Raw genomic sequence first — 18,780 nt, 5'->3', positions numbered from 1 at the left:
GCTCACCAGGTGTCTGGCATCATTTCATTTAAAAAAAAAAAAATGAAGAAAAAGAAATAGAAACTAGGCATCACAGGATAGGAAAGTTTTGGGGTTTTTATTATTATTTTAAAATACTGGCTTTTGGGGAAATAAATATTAATTGAATCAATATTAATTTTGTGAAACAGCAATAGCAGGAGGAGTCTCTAACAAGACTCAGTCCAGGAAACATAAGATGCCTCATATTCAAACAAAATTTTGCTTAGTCTTCAGAACCATGTTTACTGCTGCAAATCGACAATTCTTAACCTAAATCATACACTATAGGGGGAGGAGGGATGGGCAGGAGAGGAATATATATATCCAGTAAAGAGCATGAGATATGTCAGTACTTGATTATAAACAAGTATCTCAAAAGTTTACTCTATTACAATTACTACAGCACTTTTGTAAAGCAAACGAGTGAGGGCAACTTGTGTATCTGAAGTGGCTTGTACTGAAGGACAGCTGTCAATACACAAGGCTACACCAACACAAATCTTAAGAACTCATTGCTCATTATCCTAAATCTAAACTTCAAAATGGATAAATGTGCTACAGTAACCACTGGACTGACTCTTGAGCACGTAGAGTTACAAGACCTGTGACTTCTTAGATCTCTCATCCCAAACTCAGGGCCAGCTGGCTCTGTTCTCCATCCCACTTGCTCAAGAGTCACGTATTGCTAAAGCAGCAAGTGTTGCACATTTGTGAGAGCCTAGAGACACCCATGCTTATGAATGCTAAAAAAGGTTCTTTTCTTGCATGAAAGCTGATTGCCAAATACCACAAAATCAAACTTAGATTTGCTGTTTTTTCTTTTGCCCCTGCAAAACAGCTATCTGAATCACTGACTCCATTCACCAGTGAACAGGCTTCTCTACAAGAGTTTTAAGATTTATAAGCACGAAGCTGTGAAGGCAGAGGGCACTGCAGAAAGCAAATGCATTGCTCATTCAGCAGTACAGCAGAAAATAAAATTTAGAAGAAAAATTACTAGTTTATAAAATTTTGGATTTCTTTCTCTAGAAAGGAGGTAGCTGTCCTATGGATTCTACACTAATGGGATTGTTCCTGGTTATGACAGCAACAAAACTGTACCTCAGTAGGGCCTTCGTATGTGTGTGCAAATGCAAGAGCGACAATTAAAAATATATATATACAGTTAATAAAAGCCCATAAAACTTCAATCCTTGAACAAAAATTAAGCAGTCACTTCAGTAACTTCTGAAACCATTGGTAACCTGAACCTCAGGACCATTTACTTTACTCGTTAATGACGGACTCTGTTCCTGTAACTGAAATCCAGTGAAATTCAATCCTGTGATTATCCAGAACCTAAATAAAGATAGTGAGACTGCATCTGAAGAGAAACCATTGCAAGACCAAATGCAGTCTCTTACAGCATTACCCTTTTTCTCTTCAGCTTTCCATATTGATGATGTTTGGTTGAAACTTTTCATCCAGAAAAGATTAACATCATGACAGAACCTGCAAGTATCCACAGGCATTGAAGAATTTGATTCATGGGAACCTTCAGAAAAGTTCAAACAGAATCCAGTCCTGAAGATCAAAGACCCACCCATTCTGGCTTCAACATGGTACAAGGCTGAAAACAGACTGAGAATATACTGCCTATTCTCAGTAGCAAGAAAATCACTCAACTGGGCATCTACCCAGAAATGTCTTGGCTTTAGCTTCAGTAGAGGTCTTTCAAACTACAGCAGAGCCATCTCTACGGAACTTCTTTGACAGGCAACCAGGAAGGGCTCTCACTCTCTCAGGCACATCCCCTCCCAGGGACTCCAGGAACAGTAATGACACATGGTCAGGCTAACACAGCATAAGGTCCTCTCTGGTCTTGGATGTCACAATCCCCCATGTGGCACCTCCCTCCATAGGATTTACTGCAGAGCAACCCAAGCAAGTGACATCAGCGACACTCACCACCTCCAAAGAGCAGGCGTAGTACAAATTCATCCTTCTGTCTCTCCTTCCCATCCCCTTTGCCTGCTGCCTCTGCACACCAGTAATCTACAGTGATTCAGCCACACCCAAAGAACTGGCCTTGGTCAGAACTGGGAACTGCATGGGGTCACCTCTGGGATCAAGACCACTACTGCTCACAGGGGGGAGTTGCATGGCACAGATTTCATGATGTGAATCCAACTGCAGGGACGTTGGCCAAAGCAACTGCAAGTCATGTAATGCTAAATGCATACCATTAAGAGTTTAACTGTAGAATTTGACAGCTTTACTGGCATATCCCTCTGTCTGGACACAATTCTGCTGATTTCAGGGTATTTCTACTGAGTTTCTAATCAAATGTGACCCTGATCACGTAACATGCCACAATAGAACAACCATTCTCCTATAAGGGATTGGTCCCGTATTTGCTTACCCCAGGACTTGAAAGTGGTTTTGTTTTCTCTTTCAGATGCTCTATCTTTCAGATTTTATATGTAAATATCAAATTCTAGACACACAGCAGCCTATTTTCTCAATCCACTCACACAGCACAAACTGTAGGATGTTTGCAAAGATTTTATTCTTTACAGATGAGATATGGGGAAAAAAAGTAAACTGGCTTTTTAAAACAGAAAAGAAGATAAAGGTATTTCAGTGGCTGATAGAGCTGGGATGGTTCCTATTTATTTTTTTGTACACAGTCCAAATGAATGTTAACAGTCAAGCCCGTGTTCTGTACAAGTGTAATAAAAAGGAGGTGCTGTAAAAAAATAGATTGAACAGTTTGCCCTAGACTGAAAAAGCTGCAAGCAAATAGCACAATTGTACAGCAGCGTGCTTGGTTTGTAAAAGCAGTCTACCCCTGTTAGCTCTACAGCCACCATCAATTTCAGGGGAAAAACAAAACAAACAAAAAAGAACACAAAACAAAGAGGGAGGAAAATGAGACCATTTCTCTTTCCATTTGGAAATGTAAGATTCAAAAAAGGAGAGTCCTTCAGTGTTTCTGATCCTCAGGATGTGCCACCTTCACTTAAGAAAGAAGCTGGGTTGACTCAGATGGCAGTCGTGTTTGAGTAACGTGTAAACTAGTGAACACACCTGATTTTATAGGATTTGTACTTCAGTGAAAGGTACATAGTTCTATTAATGCAAGACAATTATCTACTTACATTTATAACTAAATTACTTCCCCTCCTCCACATTGATCATTTGGGGATTTTTTTTCCTAATATTGATTTCTATATCCAGCTTGTTTGGCAACATGCTCATCCAATGCATTTTCTGTCTCTTGTTGCTGAAATGCTGACTATACATCCCCTTAATACTAGTAAAAGTGCTTACAGGAAAACACACATACCTGAGTTCACAGTTATTTAACAGTGTACAAATTCAATATAAAAATATCCTAGGACAGTACAAACACAGAAATATCCTTTTAAGTCTTTATCAGGACAGCCCCATGTGGAAACATATCCCACTTACAATCCACAGGGCAAACAGAAATGAAGCAACTGAACTGACACAATCCTACCACCATATATTCATTCATTATCATGCATTGCAGTTCAACTGCTTTCAATACAGCTCAACATTTTTGTTCTAACTCCTGACTCAGTTGCATTTGCAGGATTCCCATAACAGTAGTGCTGGTAGCCGAAAAATCTGTCCATCTGCATTCTCCTCACACAGCAAGTTCAGGCATCTGAGAAGAGTGTGGCACAGAGTTTGAACAGAAAGCACGTTGCTGTAATCATTCCTGCACACCAGCCACCCCTTTTGTTATTGCATGCCTTAAGGAATAGATCATGTAATCAGGATGCAAGATTAATAGGGCAGTACAGAATTCCTTGATTACTGCTCTGGTATAGGGAATAGCCAGAGTTTTAGACAGGAAAAAAAAGAAGCCCAAAGACAGTCTACAAGACAGCTTAAAAATATATCTATTTATATATATGTGTGTGTGTGGCAGAGTAAAAGAAGAGAAGCTTATACACTATTTATAAGCGCTGGCAGACCATGCCCTTCTTTGCTCTACTGCAGGACACAGCAGATGAGGAAATCACCACAACTAAAGTACTACTTTCTCTATTCTTTCCATAGCATCGTTATGTAATTCATACAATGGACGAGGACCAGGAAACCACCCAAAACAGAGCCTTTGCTGTGCACATAGGGCATACAAGAAGGGGATGTTGCTGTGCAACAATCAGTTGCAAGAATCGGAAGTGGCACCAGGAAAACTGGTAAAGGCTAGAACAGAATTAATTTTGATGAAAAATCCAGGAACAATTATGCCACTGAACAGGCCAAAAATAGCTGTTTCCACAGGCAGCAAAGGAAACTAAGGATCAGCACTGTTAACTTCAGGATGGTTAAATCTAAATGCAAGTAGCTTTTATTTTCTCAGGGGCTTTCTAATGAAGAGAGATGTCAACAATAGGAGGAATACACCACAACAAGGAAGAGGCACGAAATAATGCATGTAGATTATTAGGGATGTTTGTTACTAGGCTTTGTTGAAATCTCTCAGGCTATCCAGTTTCAAGAAATGACTTTGCATTGTATGTCCTCATGCCCCATAACAGCGTGTTTGTCAAAGGCGTACAGAGTCACTTGAAAATACTAAGTCTAGAAGCAAAAGATGAGCAACGGTTATAATGTCATCTAAAATTATTTAGTAAAAGCTTCCATTTGCATAGCCCATCAGCAGCATTTTTTGCAAAATGCTGGAGGTAACATGATGACTATGACAGCTGTTAACAGAACCTGAAGGCTTCAACAAAAGTGGTAATAATAAATTGTAGCTTTGCTGTAACATATTTTTTAAAACACAAAAGAATAAATTATCACTTAACAAACTAGTAATTTTTAAAATCTGGGTTAGTGTGGAATTATAAATTCCAATATCCCAATTTTCAGGGCTTATGACTATTATTATTAATATGCACTACAGAAAGCACTACTCTGTTTGCTCTCTGTAACCCTACTTCAGCTCTGCATGTTTCTTTATCCTTAATATAGAGATCCTGAACATGACACTATAATCATGAAAGCTTAAATCTACAAGAGGTAAACATGCTTTCTTCAGCACTGCATGCAGAAGGGATTAAAAAGTTTTGGTAGATTGAATTCCTTTTAAATCAGCATCAGAAGCACAGCAGTCTACAAGCAAAGTTGGGACCAAGGCAATTAACCCCATCAATCTAAAACGAACATGAACACATGCAGAAAACTTTCTTACCAGCATTAGTTGAACACTATTACAGCACTAACTACATCAGATTTTTTTTGTCCAAGACCATCTTTCTTACAACACTTCTGTATTAAAAGAAAATCACAACACTTCAATAAGGAAAAAAAGAAAACCCAAACAAACAACTACTTAAATTCCACTAGCATGGATCAATATTCTCCTTTATCTGAATTTCTCATAGTTAAGCCAAATAGATCTCCTTCTGGCTTCTGAGTATCACTTAGCTTTAAAAAAATAATAATCACTACTTATAAATCACTTTAGATGGCTACACTGAAGTCAAACATAAGCATTTCCTTCACTTTCATTGTCTTACAACATTTAAACAAGTATGCAGTATTGGAATAAACACCCTTACTGCCAAGAATGGATTACTATATAGAAGTTTCAACCACAGTATGAGTAAATTGAAAAAAATAACATAAGAAACAGAAATAATTAAGCAGTTTAACATGATGGGGTCCACACTTTTCTAAGAGAAACAGACTTTCTTTCAACAGCTTGTGTGGTCCGGGACCAACCAACAACCTCCTGTGCCTCCCTTCTTCACACACTCCATAGGATTAATTATGCACTTGACAAACTCATGCTACAACATTTGTTTGTGGCTTTGTTTTTTGAAGGGAGAAGGTGGCAAACCACAGAAGAAAATCACCAAATTAAGAGGAGAAGGCACTGGAGAGCCATCTCCTTGCTCCTAGTTTGGGTGTTGCATGTTAGTATTAACTGATGGCTGCATGGCAGCTTTGCTGCAGCACAGACCAGTACAGCAATGTACTTTTCTTTCTCCTAAGGTAAGACAAAGACACAGTTTAAGAAAAACCACAGAACAACTTCATGTGAGTACCTGTTCACTGTAATTAACATCGTGCTGTTGTGAAGTGCAGTTATTGAGGCCCTTACAGTGAAGAAGTTACAGAGATACACGACACTGCTCTCAGGTGAGCACTCCCCATTCTCCATCATCTGTACTTGGAATAAACCTACAGGAGGACTTCCCAGGGCTACATTTGGAGAGCAGTGATTAAAAGGAGCCCATTCCTACTCTGTGCTCCTATTTCACACTGAAAAAGCAGGGCACTGACAGATACATTTCCCTTCTCAAACAACAGTATCAGTGCAGCAAAACTAACTAGATATTCCTTGTATCTTCACCACAGGAATCAGGAAAAACTTCTGAGAGGAACCGAAAGACACTGCAACTGTTTTCTTAAATCCTAATCTCTACACACCCCCAACCATGTTGCACATCAGAGCGTCAAACGTTGACACTCAGCTTGTAGCTTGCGCTGCAGAACAACACAAAACACACAGTGAATTATTACACTCTGCATTTAAGTTCAGAAAGGAACAACTCATTTTATTGAAAAAGTGACAGGAAAATTCTGGATGAAGTACAGCATCCTTTTAAAACATTTTTTTTAATTATTTTTTTTTTATCACACACAACCTTAATCTCCAAAAGTGATAAAGAAAAAAATTGTACTCATTGTTTCTTAAAATGGATCTCTATTTACAATGTCTTTGGCATCCATCGAACTTTGGAAACAAAGCCTTTCAGAAGGCAACACACCACTGACAAACTGAATCAGAAGCAATTTGTGAAGCCAGCTAGAGTTAGAGCAGTATTCACACACTGTCTAATCACAGACATAGTAAGTGGTATAAATAAAGAGAAGCACAGACCACCCATAAAACAGGACATTTATTTTACAAAACCAGCTATTATGATTTACAGATTCAAAATAGTTTAATAACTTCCACAGAAAACAAAGAAAAAAACCCAAAAAAACAAAAAAAAAAAACAACCACCTTTTTATTTTGCTCCTCTATGAGAGCAAGCAGGTACTGAATTATGAAATGGAAGTAATTTAGAACAAAACAATTTCCTAAAAATCGGGCTCAAGTACAGTATATGGCTATGGTAAATATAGAACTACATATTTTTTTAAGTCAGAAGAGTAACATTCATGTGTAAGCAATTACACAGCCACCTTGAGAGCATTTTTAGAAAGGGGATTGCCACATGGGTTTATCTGATCATCCCATCAGGCCTGCAGGAAGACACCAGACCGCTGTCCAAACCTTTCCTCAATCACTTAGCTCAGCAATTCTCCCACCAGCCACTGGCCACCAGAAAAATTACACCACAAGAAGATTTAGTCCCAGTCTGAAATATATGATCCTCAAAAAGTATTTCAGAAATAGATTTATGATACAGTTCCCTTCAGCAGCTTGTTTAGACTCCTCCAGATCCTAAAAGGTAAACAGCAGTACATCCAAGCTAATTACTTCATATTCAAATATCAAAAGAATATTTAACTAGGCACAAATTAGCTTTTCATACAAGGCAGCTCCCATTCTCCAGTGAGGGAATTCCACCAGCAAAGAAAACTCCTTACCTCCAAAGAGACAGGCTAAGGACCAGGAGCCTTTTCAGCTAAATATTTTATAAACCCCAAAAGATACATAGCAGATACTCATTATCTGTGGCTTTCCATTTTGCAGGGGGGCTTCAAGCTAACACCAGCTATTTTGTGGCAATGCCAAAGCAAAAAAATGGTCATCAGGAATTTACTTCAAAGAACTATATTAATAAAGGAGAGATGTATAAGACTGATTACAATAACATTTCACTCATATTAACATCTAGTTTTAGTTTACCAAAGCATTATGTTCTCGAGCAACTGCTGGGCATGGGGCGAGACTACTCCATTGCCTAATATAACCACAAGTTAAATACACTGTTTTACATACAAAGTATAACATTTTCTTTCTATACCAGGTTAGCTAAGTCTAGAAAATAGATTTTCTCTTTAAACAAAGAGCAGCACATGAACATAAAATATTTTGCATACACAGTTATAGACATTTAAAACCCCATTCACTGGCTGTTTTACAACACAGAGCCTACACTAACAGACAATTCCAACTTCAAAAGCTCTTATTTCACCCAGTCCACTTTTTCTTGAAATTTCTTAGTTCAGACTTAAAATTTTCTAGATTTATTACAGACCATGTTTATTTGTGCTATTTTTCATTTGAAGAAAAACCAGAAAAAGCAATAAAGCTGCTGTTAAAGAAACTCAGTGAGAGCAAAAAACATCAAACTTATCTTCTCAAGTTAGTATTCTTAATGGCAGGAAAAAAAAAAAAAAACACCTCAATATAGGATTTGGAAACAGTGCCCTGAATTTGTAGTATGCCCAGAAGACAGGACTCCGCCTGAGTGAGGACAGTGAAGGAGTCTCTTGTGCTGAGGCTTTTCCTTTTGCCTCTTCCCAGCCATCCGCAACGTACAGTGCGGTGGCAGAAGCAGCATCTTCATCAACAATAAACAACTAACTTGGATACCCCTTCACCTTGACCCAAACCTGAGCTGCTGCCCAAGCCACAAGCCCCACCTCAGGAGCCTGGCAGAAGCAGGCAGCTGTCCCCCAGGAGAGCCACCTCCACAGCCAGGCTTCTCCCTCAGAAAGCAGCAGCATTACTCAGAATCACACAGAATTACTTAGGTTGGAAAAGACCTTCAAGATCATCGAATCCAACCATTAATGTCCTCTTACCCAGCACTCATCCCTCCATAATGAAAGGCAAAAACATCCAGCAGAACTAGTGAGATGTATGTAGATTGCTACTCTCCCAACTGGGTAAATTATTACAATTGCAGAGTATTTTTTTAACTTTCAGCAAAGCTTAACACTTCAGACTAGCAATCTTCCATCAGCCTGATACTGCCAAAATATAGAGTAAAATTCAAGGGGGGCTAAAATCCTTTCCTCTTCATCTTCATAGGCTGCATATGGCATAGAAGCCAAAGGCTCATTCACCAGGAATGGCTGGACACCGCAGCCTGGCCACCACAGCCCAGCTACATGAATTCTTCTTCTTTTGGTACTTGGTAGCTGGCCACCTTCCCAGCACTCACAGCTGCAGGCAAGCAGTCTTCACAGGAAGGCAAAGGGGAAAAAACTGACAGCACAAACAAATGTACACTTAAAAAAATGCAAATAACATTTGGTACAACAGGTTCTTGGAGAGACCAAATTAAATCAAGCCTTGTTATTCCACTTAGCGGTTTATTAAATAAGCTAAAGGTTCTGAAGCTTCCAATTTATTATTCTTTGGGTTTTTTTTAACTGTCATTTAAGTTGTCACAGCAACAAAACTTTCAGGGTACTTGGTCTCACAGACACACCAGCATCCCTAGAAGTAAATTTTTCGATATTTCATGAAATTCTGCTCCTGCTCCTTCCTGTTCAGAAGGTCTCCGAGAACTTGGAACAAAGTCATTCATCTCATTATATGCACAAAGAGGTGTATCTCTGCAAGTTTCTCACAAGCAGGATATTGCTTCTGACATTTAATAGAGAACTAAAAAACATTATGTAGCCTTTGCCTAAGGGGAAGATAGAGTAACTGAACAACTTTGAAAGCACATGCAAAAAAGATGGAGTAAGGTGAAACTACCTTTTCATATCGTAAGTGTGGCTAAATTTCTTTAAACAAATAAACACACGTAAGTGGGTGCTCACACAAACACACAGGCACTCCCAGAAGTCCCATCTCCATGTAAAACATTTTATACCCACGTAATTTTTTTTTTCTCTTATTAGTAATACAATATGAACACCAGAAAGATTTTTAAATTGCTATTCTGAGTCTGTAAAGACATGCATACCCGGAACAAAAATCTTATAAATGTGGCCACTTAAAAAGAAAACTGCTAACGATGTACCAGCTCGCTCCTCCTGCAAAGGATTCAAAATCTCACTGCATCAGCAGCAGGCTGAGCAGGAAAGAATGTGGAAAGCATGTCCAAAAATGTGACTTTCACTAAGCTTACTGTCAAAAAAAAAAAACCAGTCTCTTCCTATAATAAATTTCACAGGTTTCTTTTTAGAAAGAAAGCCTTTTTTGGGTGGCATCTGTTGTGCCACTGGGGTCAATTTTTCATCTTCTTCCTAAACTGACCACTTATCTCCAAGGATACCAAGATAACCTATTTTTTCTTCATCTGTCTTGGTTCTATGAAAACTCCTGTTTCCCTCTCATGTGAAGGAAAAGCTACCAGGAGTTACATCCATTTACCATTACTACAAAAGCATTTCCTTTCAACAGTCTTCATGGACATCCCACCCCTTTTCCTCCCCTACAGAAAACAACCCTTCTCCTCAGTCATTTCCCTTCTTCCACCCCTGTCTCTATTACTATGAAAGTCCTGATGAGCTGGAGACACAACAACCCAGGAGGAGACACCAGACTGCTCCAGCCCCACACCGTGGTCCCTGGTAGAAACCCCTCCCAAGGCCCAGCTCCACGGGATGCTCACATCTGCTTCTGGGCAGCAAGAGTCACACCACCTCACACAGAAACACACTTGGCCTTTATTATTCTTCCCCTCAACTGGAGACCCTGAGACATGGCACGCAACATCTAGTCCAAGATGTTGTAAAAGTCTTACTTTTAGTAGGGATACACGTCTCCTTTTATTTGGGACTATTAAATAGGTTATTAATGTGTATTACTTTACAACAAGAAACTGAATTGGGAAATAAGTTACTGTCGTGTACCTGCTGCCTGATTAAAAAAAGAACAGCAACTAGTGAAGCAAAACATTTATTACAATTATTTCTGATTTTAAAAATATCTGGAACCAATTTGAGAAAATAAATAATGCTACCAGTAGGAAAAAAATCTGATATTGCTAAAACATTGCAACAAGTAAAATTAATGTGATTATCTGGAGAGAGAAAAAAAGAAAAAAAAAAAAGCCCTAATGTTTACTGTTAATTTAACATCATTTCATCCTCAGGTTAGATTTTTACTGATTTCTCTTTCACTAGCAATGTTAGTCACTTTGACAAGTACTATGCACATCTGTGCTGCTGTATACTTTTTTCTTTCTCATTTTTTTGAAGTGCACCACTGGATTATGTAACTTAGCTCAAAGGCAGTTTGGTTTTTTTGTGTTTTTATAATCTATCTTCCAGTACCAGACTTGCTGACAATTACAGTAAAATTACCTCAAAGAAACAAGGAAAATATATAATGTATATTAGAATGGAGGGGAAGAAAAAAAAAAAGTACATGCCCTACAGTATCTTTCAGAATTTTTTAATACTTTTTGCTCCACTTTTTATTCTCTTACTGCTCACAAAATATTTCTGAGTGAGAACATCTGTGCTATACTCTGGATTCATGTTAGAAGAATTCCATTTTATTTTCAATATACATAAGCGTTGGTTCAGCATTGTTGCATGCTTTATCCATTCAATTTATATTTGGATGAAAAGATTTGTTTTCCTTTGAAGAACCAGGAAATTGTTTTAAAGCTACATGAACCATATTATGTATAACTAACATCACCAGCGTTTCTCCCCGATTTACTCCATCTTATTTTACCAGATTAAATGTGCCACAACCAAAAGATGTCATAGTCTGGTACAACTGAGAAAGTGTTACTTCCAGTGGTGTTTTTATAACAGAACTAAAACATCTGTGTCTGTTATAACCAAAGTTAAAGTGTAACAAGCTATGAGAATCAGATGGTTTTCCACTGGTGGAAGGCAATCGCCCAGGAGAAGAAAGGCTGGCAACTCCCTAAACCCCAAATTGCCTCCAGGACCTGTTCTCCTGACGCACTGAGCGTTTTCACAGGCTCCTCTGCAGTTATCCCCTCAGAGCTATAGAAATTGCTCACAGCAGCCAAGCACTGAGTCTGCTCAAAGGGAAATCACTCTCAAGCCACTCTTCCACAAACAGACACTTCACTTCGATCACTGTTAAGTAACACTGAAATACTGAGAAAACACTTAAAGCCAAACTGAAAGCAATGATGTATCCAACCCAGCTAACAACAGGTGCTGCACACATCAGCACCACACATACTCTTTACTGGAAAGACCTTCAAAGCTGAAGGGCTTGCATGCTGTCCACTTTTTATGTCCCTCTCAGTAAGCATTACAAAATTCAGCTCTGTATTAGCCTTGGATAATTCAAAAAGCATCTATCCTGCTTGCTCAGATAACATGGGTAGAGCCCCAGCATGGAGTTCGGACCTCCTGAAGTCAAGCCTCCTTCTTTGTTTTACAGATAGCTAAACATGGGCAAGACCTGGTGGACAGAGGCTGCAGTAAAGCCCTGATCAGGGTACAGCTCAGGTCTCAGCTTGGGCAGCTCCCCATCTTCCGAGCCACAGGTGCTCTCAAGAATAGTGCTGGACCACAAAGTCCCTGTTACAATGGACCTCTGAGGCCACTGCCACCATCGATCTTTGCGAAGGTTCATTCCTACCTTCATCCTGCAACTTCTCATGCAATGAGTGAGAGTCATCTGTACTCACAAATGAGGACAATTTCAGAAAAACTTGACTGAAAACACAGAAAGAGTTGGCGAGAAGCAGTTAATAGGAAGTCTTCTGTAATGAATGGAGGGAATTCAGTCTGTACAGGCAAGATGTAGCCTCACAAACCTGCAAGATCATGCAGCAGCTTTCTAAACACAAAGCAACCATGACCCATTTCAGTACTTTTCTTCCTTAAATTAGCAGCTCTCCACACTGGTGTTCACAGCTTTCCCCAGGCTGCAGCAGAGTGACACTGCCAGTCAGCTGAGTTTCACTGCCACTGTTGGGAGCTCAACAGCAGCAAAGAGGTCAAGAGCCAGCTTATGAAAAGTACCAGCAGCTCCAGAGAATCTGGGCTCTCCTGGCTGACCTCAGGTAAATCACTGAAATACTACCCAGACAATGCTAAATGCAGAGACCAGAGACTTCATCCCAGTAGTGTCAGCTACAAGTAAACCACAGTCAACTGAGGAGCAGGGGTGAAAGGGATTTCTTGGATTTATAGTTCCTTTTTGGGCCTTTTTGCAGTGTACAAGGTTCTCTCACATTCTGAAAACAGTCTACAAGACTTCTTTCTGCTTAAAACAGGCTCAAGGTTTATGCAAATATCAAAATGAAAAGTAAGTCTAAAAAATACATATATAATTTTTTTAATGCTACATTTAGCCATTACTGCCCATAAGTGTTTTAATTGCTATTCTGAAGCCATCTCTGCATGGAGACTGTGGGGGAACCAGCCCAAAATCTGAGGCCAGGCTTGAACACAGAATGTGCCAAGACCAATAAAAAACCCAAGTAAAATTGGCACATTTTCATACCATACCCCTGTGTATTAGGACATAAAAAGATGCCTCAGTGACACACCCACAAGCAACTGCAAAACTGTTTGCTCTGCAGAACGTAAAGAGTATCAAAGTCACCACTGTGTACCTGGAAGACAATCTACTGTCTGGGATATGACTTTTAAGCAAATAATCAGAATTCCCAGTTAGCTGGCGCTGAGAAAAAATTCAAAACCAGAAGGAAGAAGCTTTGCACAGTCACTGAAACTACAACCTTCCCCTCTCACACTTCTCCAACTATAACTATGAGACCTACCAAAGTGCTGGAGCTTTAAGTTCTGTGTGGCCTGTGTTTCCTATGTACAAATTAAAAGAGAATATAGTCATTTGACACCTGTTACCTTTGCTGACACAGACAATTTTCCTTGAGTTCTGGTCTCTTATCAGCAACTGCCTTCAAACACTATCAAAGAGCAGACTGCCATTTCTTTTCACAAATATTAACACACTGCAGCTTTTAAATTCACAATTCGAGCACTGTTCCACATCACACCACAAACTCCCCCAAACACTTAATCTCTCACAGAATTTGGTAAGGGGGAGGGGAAAGGTGTCTCAAAAGAGTTCTAAAATCCTTTTGATTCAGCAGGAAAACTATTTATCTTAACTTGAAAAGCGGGGTTATATACCAGGTCTAGGAACATCACCACAAGTTTGTGGTATGCAGGACATCAGTCTGAACTATCACAGAGACCAAAAGATGCTTGGATGGGTTACACATAAGGCTGGACAAGTCTTGTAGATCTATGATTTCCTATTTCATATTCTTCTTTACTGTGCTCATTTACATCACTCAAAGACAACACAGTAATGCTAAAAATTAATATATACTATATGTACCCATTGCCTATTCATGCTTATTCATATCTGCAAAAAGATAAAAGGTGAAATGTTTGCAATATCTCCAAAAACCTGAAGCACACAAAGATTATGGTGACAGTCAAAAGTCACCAAAGAAAGTCAGAAAGGTCTCTGGCTACAACCACATAGTTACAGGATGCACAATCAATTTTTTTTTTAATAAGAAGTCACTTGATACATATTTTTTACAAAAGTTTTTCACATTTTAACACCAGGTTATAGTCAGTCATTTCATAATATCACCTCCTGTCTGCTCTCTTTTGGGGCAGCCCATCGCCTCTTGCCATTAACGTTAAACTAGTCAGATGTGGCTGACTTTCCGCCCCTCATAATCCCTCTTACCTTCTTGACAGCATTTTTTTATCATTACATTAATTGCTAGGAAGCCACAAGCAGAACTACATCAACACAAAACCTGTAAAGTCCCTGACCAGCAGTGTCTGGAAACACACTTACTGTTTTTCAGGCCCGTTGCCCCTGCCCAAACTGTATTCATTTAACACTCACTCAGAAATCATGCCAGAGGCTGCACCAGTCCAGCCATGTAAACAGAGCATCATCATTAGTGTGCCACCACGCAAACAAGGTTTCAATAAGCATGATCAATTTTTGCCAACTCCAGTTGCCCTGGACGAGATGGACTTTTCAAACATCTCTTATTGTTCATTTGTTCATTCACCAAAAACACAACTTGCAGAAAAATGCATCACAGTTCAGACACAAAGCTTATTTTGGAATAAAAGCAAAGGAACAGAAATACTCCCTATACACACTACACAGACCAACCTTCAAGATAGCCTATCATATTAATTACTTAATTCTACACTTAAATACTTAGTATTGACAGTAGTGTTAATCCACAACAATTTTTTTGAGATTTACGAATCCTAATCAAAGATAATTGCATACTGAACTAACTGCAGTAATTAGGTGTGCTACCCAGATACTTTTTAAGTCTTAAAATTTTACAGAGAAGAATCTGACTAGTATGTGCATTATTTTCCTTTAGTATTTTTCCCATTCTCACCATGTCTATTCAACCTAAATAACACCAAGCCAGAAAAATTCAAGCCAAAGTCAGATTTTGAAGTTACTCACTCCTGGCACTCCGCAAGCACAATGCCAGGCTGCCTCACCACATCTGCACAGGTACATCAGAGGTGCTTGCCATGCAGACCACTTATTCCTAATCACAACCTGGAAACCATGACAAAGCGGGAGGTAATCTGGGAAGGGCTGAGAACTCAGTCCTCAGAAGGCTTCCAGTCGTTCTCCTGAAGGAACTGCTGCATACAGCAGACACATTCTTGCAGGATGAGAAATGCCGTCTTTCCTCTACATATGTAAACCATAAACTTAATTCAGATATTTTAAGTAGTCTTCCACCAGATACACTTTTTTCCGTAACAGCACAGTGGTGGTGAAGCAGATTTCAGTGTTGCCTTGATACCAGCTGTCAGATTGCATGGTCATATGTGCACACATACTTAAATTGTCTCCATTTAGGAATTACTTTGTCCCCTCTAGTCTCTTTCTGAAATGAAGATTTGCTCACTTGCTACACTAGCATAGAAAGAAACCACCTAACTGCTATGAAAAGACAACCATCTATGAAATTCTGCCCTTGAAACCATAAAATTACTATGTTACTCTATGGCAAACACAGCAAACAGCACTACATGTTTACTTAGGAGACACCGAGAATTGACCTCCCTACTACCTAAACATCACTGCAAAAAATCTTCAGTAAATATAAGCTAAAAGCAAGGGTTGACAGCAACTGTATAGAATACTCTCAGGAAGCCCATGGACCACGCTACTATGTTTCCAACCACAGTATTTCCATAGAATAGAAACAATCTCAGTAATTACAGCTACCTCAAGTCCATACCAGTGGCGTATAGCATAACCACCCCATAAATACTAATAAATAAAATCATCATGTCATTTTAAACCCAGGATCAGGAGTTTTGGGGACTAGGAGCCAAAGTCTGGAAATTGTCTTGTTTAGTAAATACATCCGCGCATTTGAATAAAAGTTACATTTTTTTGTGTTTCCACAGGCAAGTCACTTGTTTCCTGAACAAAATGCCACCATTTGCAATCATGTAAACTTTTCCTGGGACAGGCACGTGTTTCTCCTGTGCTCACTACTGCAGTCACTACCAGGCTTAACATTAAGCTTACATGTAATTGCCACCCCTTAATGCATTTTAAAAGTTGAAAACCAGGACTCTGTCCAGTGCCACAAGTTACTCAGGGCCATAGTTTTGGAACACAACACATCAAAATAATTAATTTTCTCAGTGTTGTAACACTGACAAAGGAATTCTGCAAACACTTCTCATCAAAATGGCCTGATGAAGCATTTGGTGCTCCCCCAAGGGACACACTTTACTGTCCACTGCTTTACCTTAAACAGAAGGGCACTTTTGGCGCTGTCTCCTACGCGCAGGTACACTACCATATGCACCAACTGCTGTATATAAATAACAGCATGGTATGTAGCCACAGCCATATCCTAGTGAATTGTTTTACTCTTTTTCCAGCCAGAAGAGAGAATGTGTTTGTCCCCTCCAAAACCATGTTATTCAGGAACTAAGTGGCGAGGTGATGGGAACTTCAGTTACTTTTCTCTTTCCAGCAACTGGAATTCTCTCCGAAAAAAGTTTTTTGTTTGTTTTTTTTTTCTTGGGAATCACTTCAATCAATACACTGCTCTCAGTATTCCTTCAACAGCAGGTTCTAAAGAACCTAGTAGTCAGCATTTACCAAAATCAAACTTCCAGGTCCAGAAGTGTAAAGTGTATCAGAAAGGTTAAGGGAAAAAAGTGCACTACCCTGCTCGGATTGATCCGGCAGAGCGAAGGGAAAGGGCGCTGCTCAAGTTCGCAGCCAACAACGGTCACACAGTCCCAACGAACCAGCTGCATACAAAAAAGTTTGCAGCAACAAGAAGTACAGAAAGAAAGAGAGGAAAGAAAAAGCCAAAGCCCAGCAAGTCGCCTACAGAGGGAAAGCCAAGTGTGCAACTGCCTGCACACCCACAGCCAGGGATTTCAACATGGGGCTGAGGGAGGCCGGCGCGGGCGGTACCGGGATCAGCCCCGCTGCGGGCCGGGCCGCCGCTCCCCGCACCCCGAGGCACTGCCGATGCCTCACGCACACGCGGAGCCTTCTCCCCACCGCGCCCCGGGAGCGGAGCAGCCGCGGAGACTACGCGGACGGCCACGCCGCTCTCCTCCCCCCCCCCCCCTCCAGCCCAGGACCGCGGGCCGGCGCGGGTTGGGGCGACGCGCGGGGCACCGCCGGACGCCCCTGGTGCGGGCTCCCCTCCCACCACCCTCCCCGCCGGGCCTGGAACGCCGGGAAGCCTGGGGCTGGATTTACAGCCCTCCGCGGCGACTCCCGCCCGGCCCGCGGCGCCTCGGCCCCGCCGCGGGGCAGACCCGGCACCGCCGGTCCCCGCGCCCCTTTCCCGGCCGAGCTCGGGCGTCCCCCGCACCGACACCCCCGGGGCTCCCCCCTCGCCGCCAGGCACCGGCGAACAAAGGGCCGAGGCCCGCCAGGCGCCCGCGGGGAGCCGCGCTGGCCGTCGCGGAGGGGCCGCCTTCCCCCGCCCCGCCGCCCCCCCCCCGGCTCCCCTCGGCGGCGCCGGGCACACGCTCCCCGAAGGGCTCCACCGCCGCCGGCCGCCCCTGCCCCGCTCCCGCCGTCCCGGCAGGGCAGCCCGGACTTTCCCCCTTGCTTCCCTCCCCGCTCCGGGAAGCGCCATATTGATCGCGGATGCCTCTCCCCGCGCCCCTCACCTTCGCGATCGCCTTCTTGTACCGGGTCACCGCTTGCTGGATCAGGCTGAAAACTTTCATGTTCCCGTCCCCGCAGGGCACGACCACCCGCGTCCTCCCGAAGCACACGGTGACTTTCATCCTGCGCGGCCGGGGGGCTCCCGCGTCCCTCCGGCCCCGCGCAGCCTTCCTCCTCCTCCTCCTCCTCCTCTCCGCCCTCCGCCACGGCCGCCCCCCGGCGGGGCGCGGCGCTCAGCCCCCGGCCGGCTGCCGCTGCGGGCGCGCTGCCTCCGCGGCCGGCCCGGCGAGAGGAGAGCTGTGCAGGACAGGGGGGCCGGTGCTGCCTGCCCGGGCGAGCACGGCCGAGCGGCGAGCCGGGGGCCGCTCACATGCCGCGGCGCTGCCCGCTGCCTGCGGCCACCTGCTCGGCGCCTGCCCCGGCGCGCAGCGGCGGCGGGCGGGGCGGTGGCGGAGCGGCCTCCCCGCTCCCGAGGCGCGGGGCGGTGCGGCGGGGCGGGGGCAGCAGGCGGCTCCGCGGGGCGCTGGGCAGCGCCGGAGGGGCGGGGGCAGCCGGCGGTCCCTGCCGGGGATCGGCCCCCGGCGGCAGCACGAAACGTGCGGCGCTCGGTCGGAACGGGGCGGGGGTACCCGGACCGAGCCCCGAGGGGTGCGGCGGCCTCCGCCTTGCTCTGCGCT

The 18,780-nt window shown here is 42.5% G+C and overlaps 1 protein-coding gene across 16 annotated transcripts in view; it reads right to left on the bottom strand.

Moving 5' to 3' along the window:
* PARD3 (par-3 family cell polarity regulator) overlaps nucleotides 1-18,520 on the bottom strand; it is a 450,732-nt gene extending 432,212 nt beyond the window's left edge. For 7 of the 16 annotated variants that reach the window (XM_051609190.1, XM_051609193.1, XM_051609191.1 and 4 more), the window contains exon 1: nucleotides 18,106-18,517. In XM_051609190.1, coding sequence (XP_051465150.1) covers nucleotides 18,106-18,225 — 120 coding nt within the window. In that variant the 5' untranslated portion in view covers nucleotides 18,226-18,517. Of the gene's footprint in view, nucleotides 1-18,105 lie in introns of all 16 variants that reach the window. The other 9 variants (XM_051609199.1, XM_051609195.1, XM_051609192.1 and 6 more) reach the window with 3 other exon arrangements.
* Nucleotides 18,521-18,780: the final 260 nt, after the last annotated feature.

The sequence above is a fragment of the Apus apus genome, chromosome 2 (genome assembly GCF_020740795.1).
Source record: "Apus apus isolate bApuApu2 chromosome 2, bApuApu2.pri.cur, whole genome shotgun sequence".
NCBI lineage: Eukaryota > Metazoa > Chordata > Aves > Apodiformes > Apodidae > Apus > Apus apus.
The sequence above is the reverse complement of the archived record's forward strand: the minus strand, read 5'-3'. Positions and strand labels throughout refer to the sequence as shown.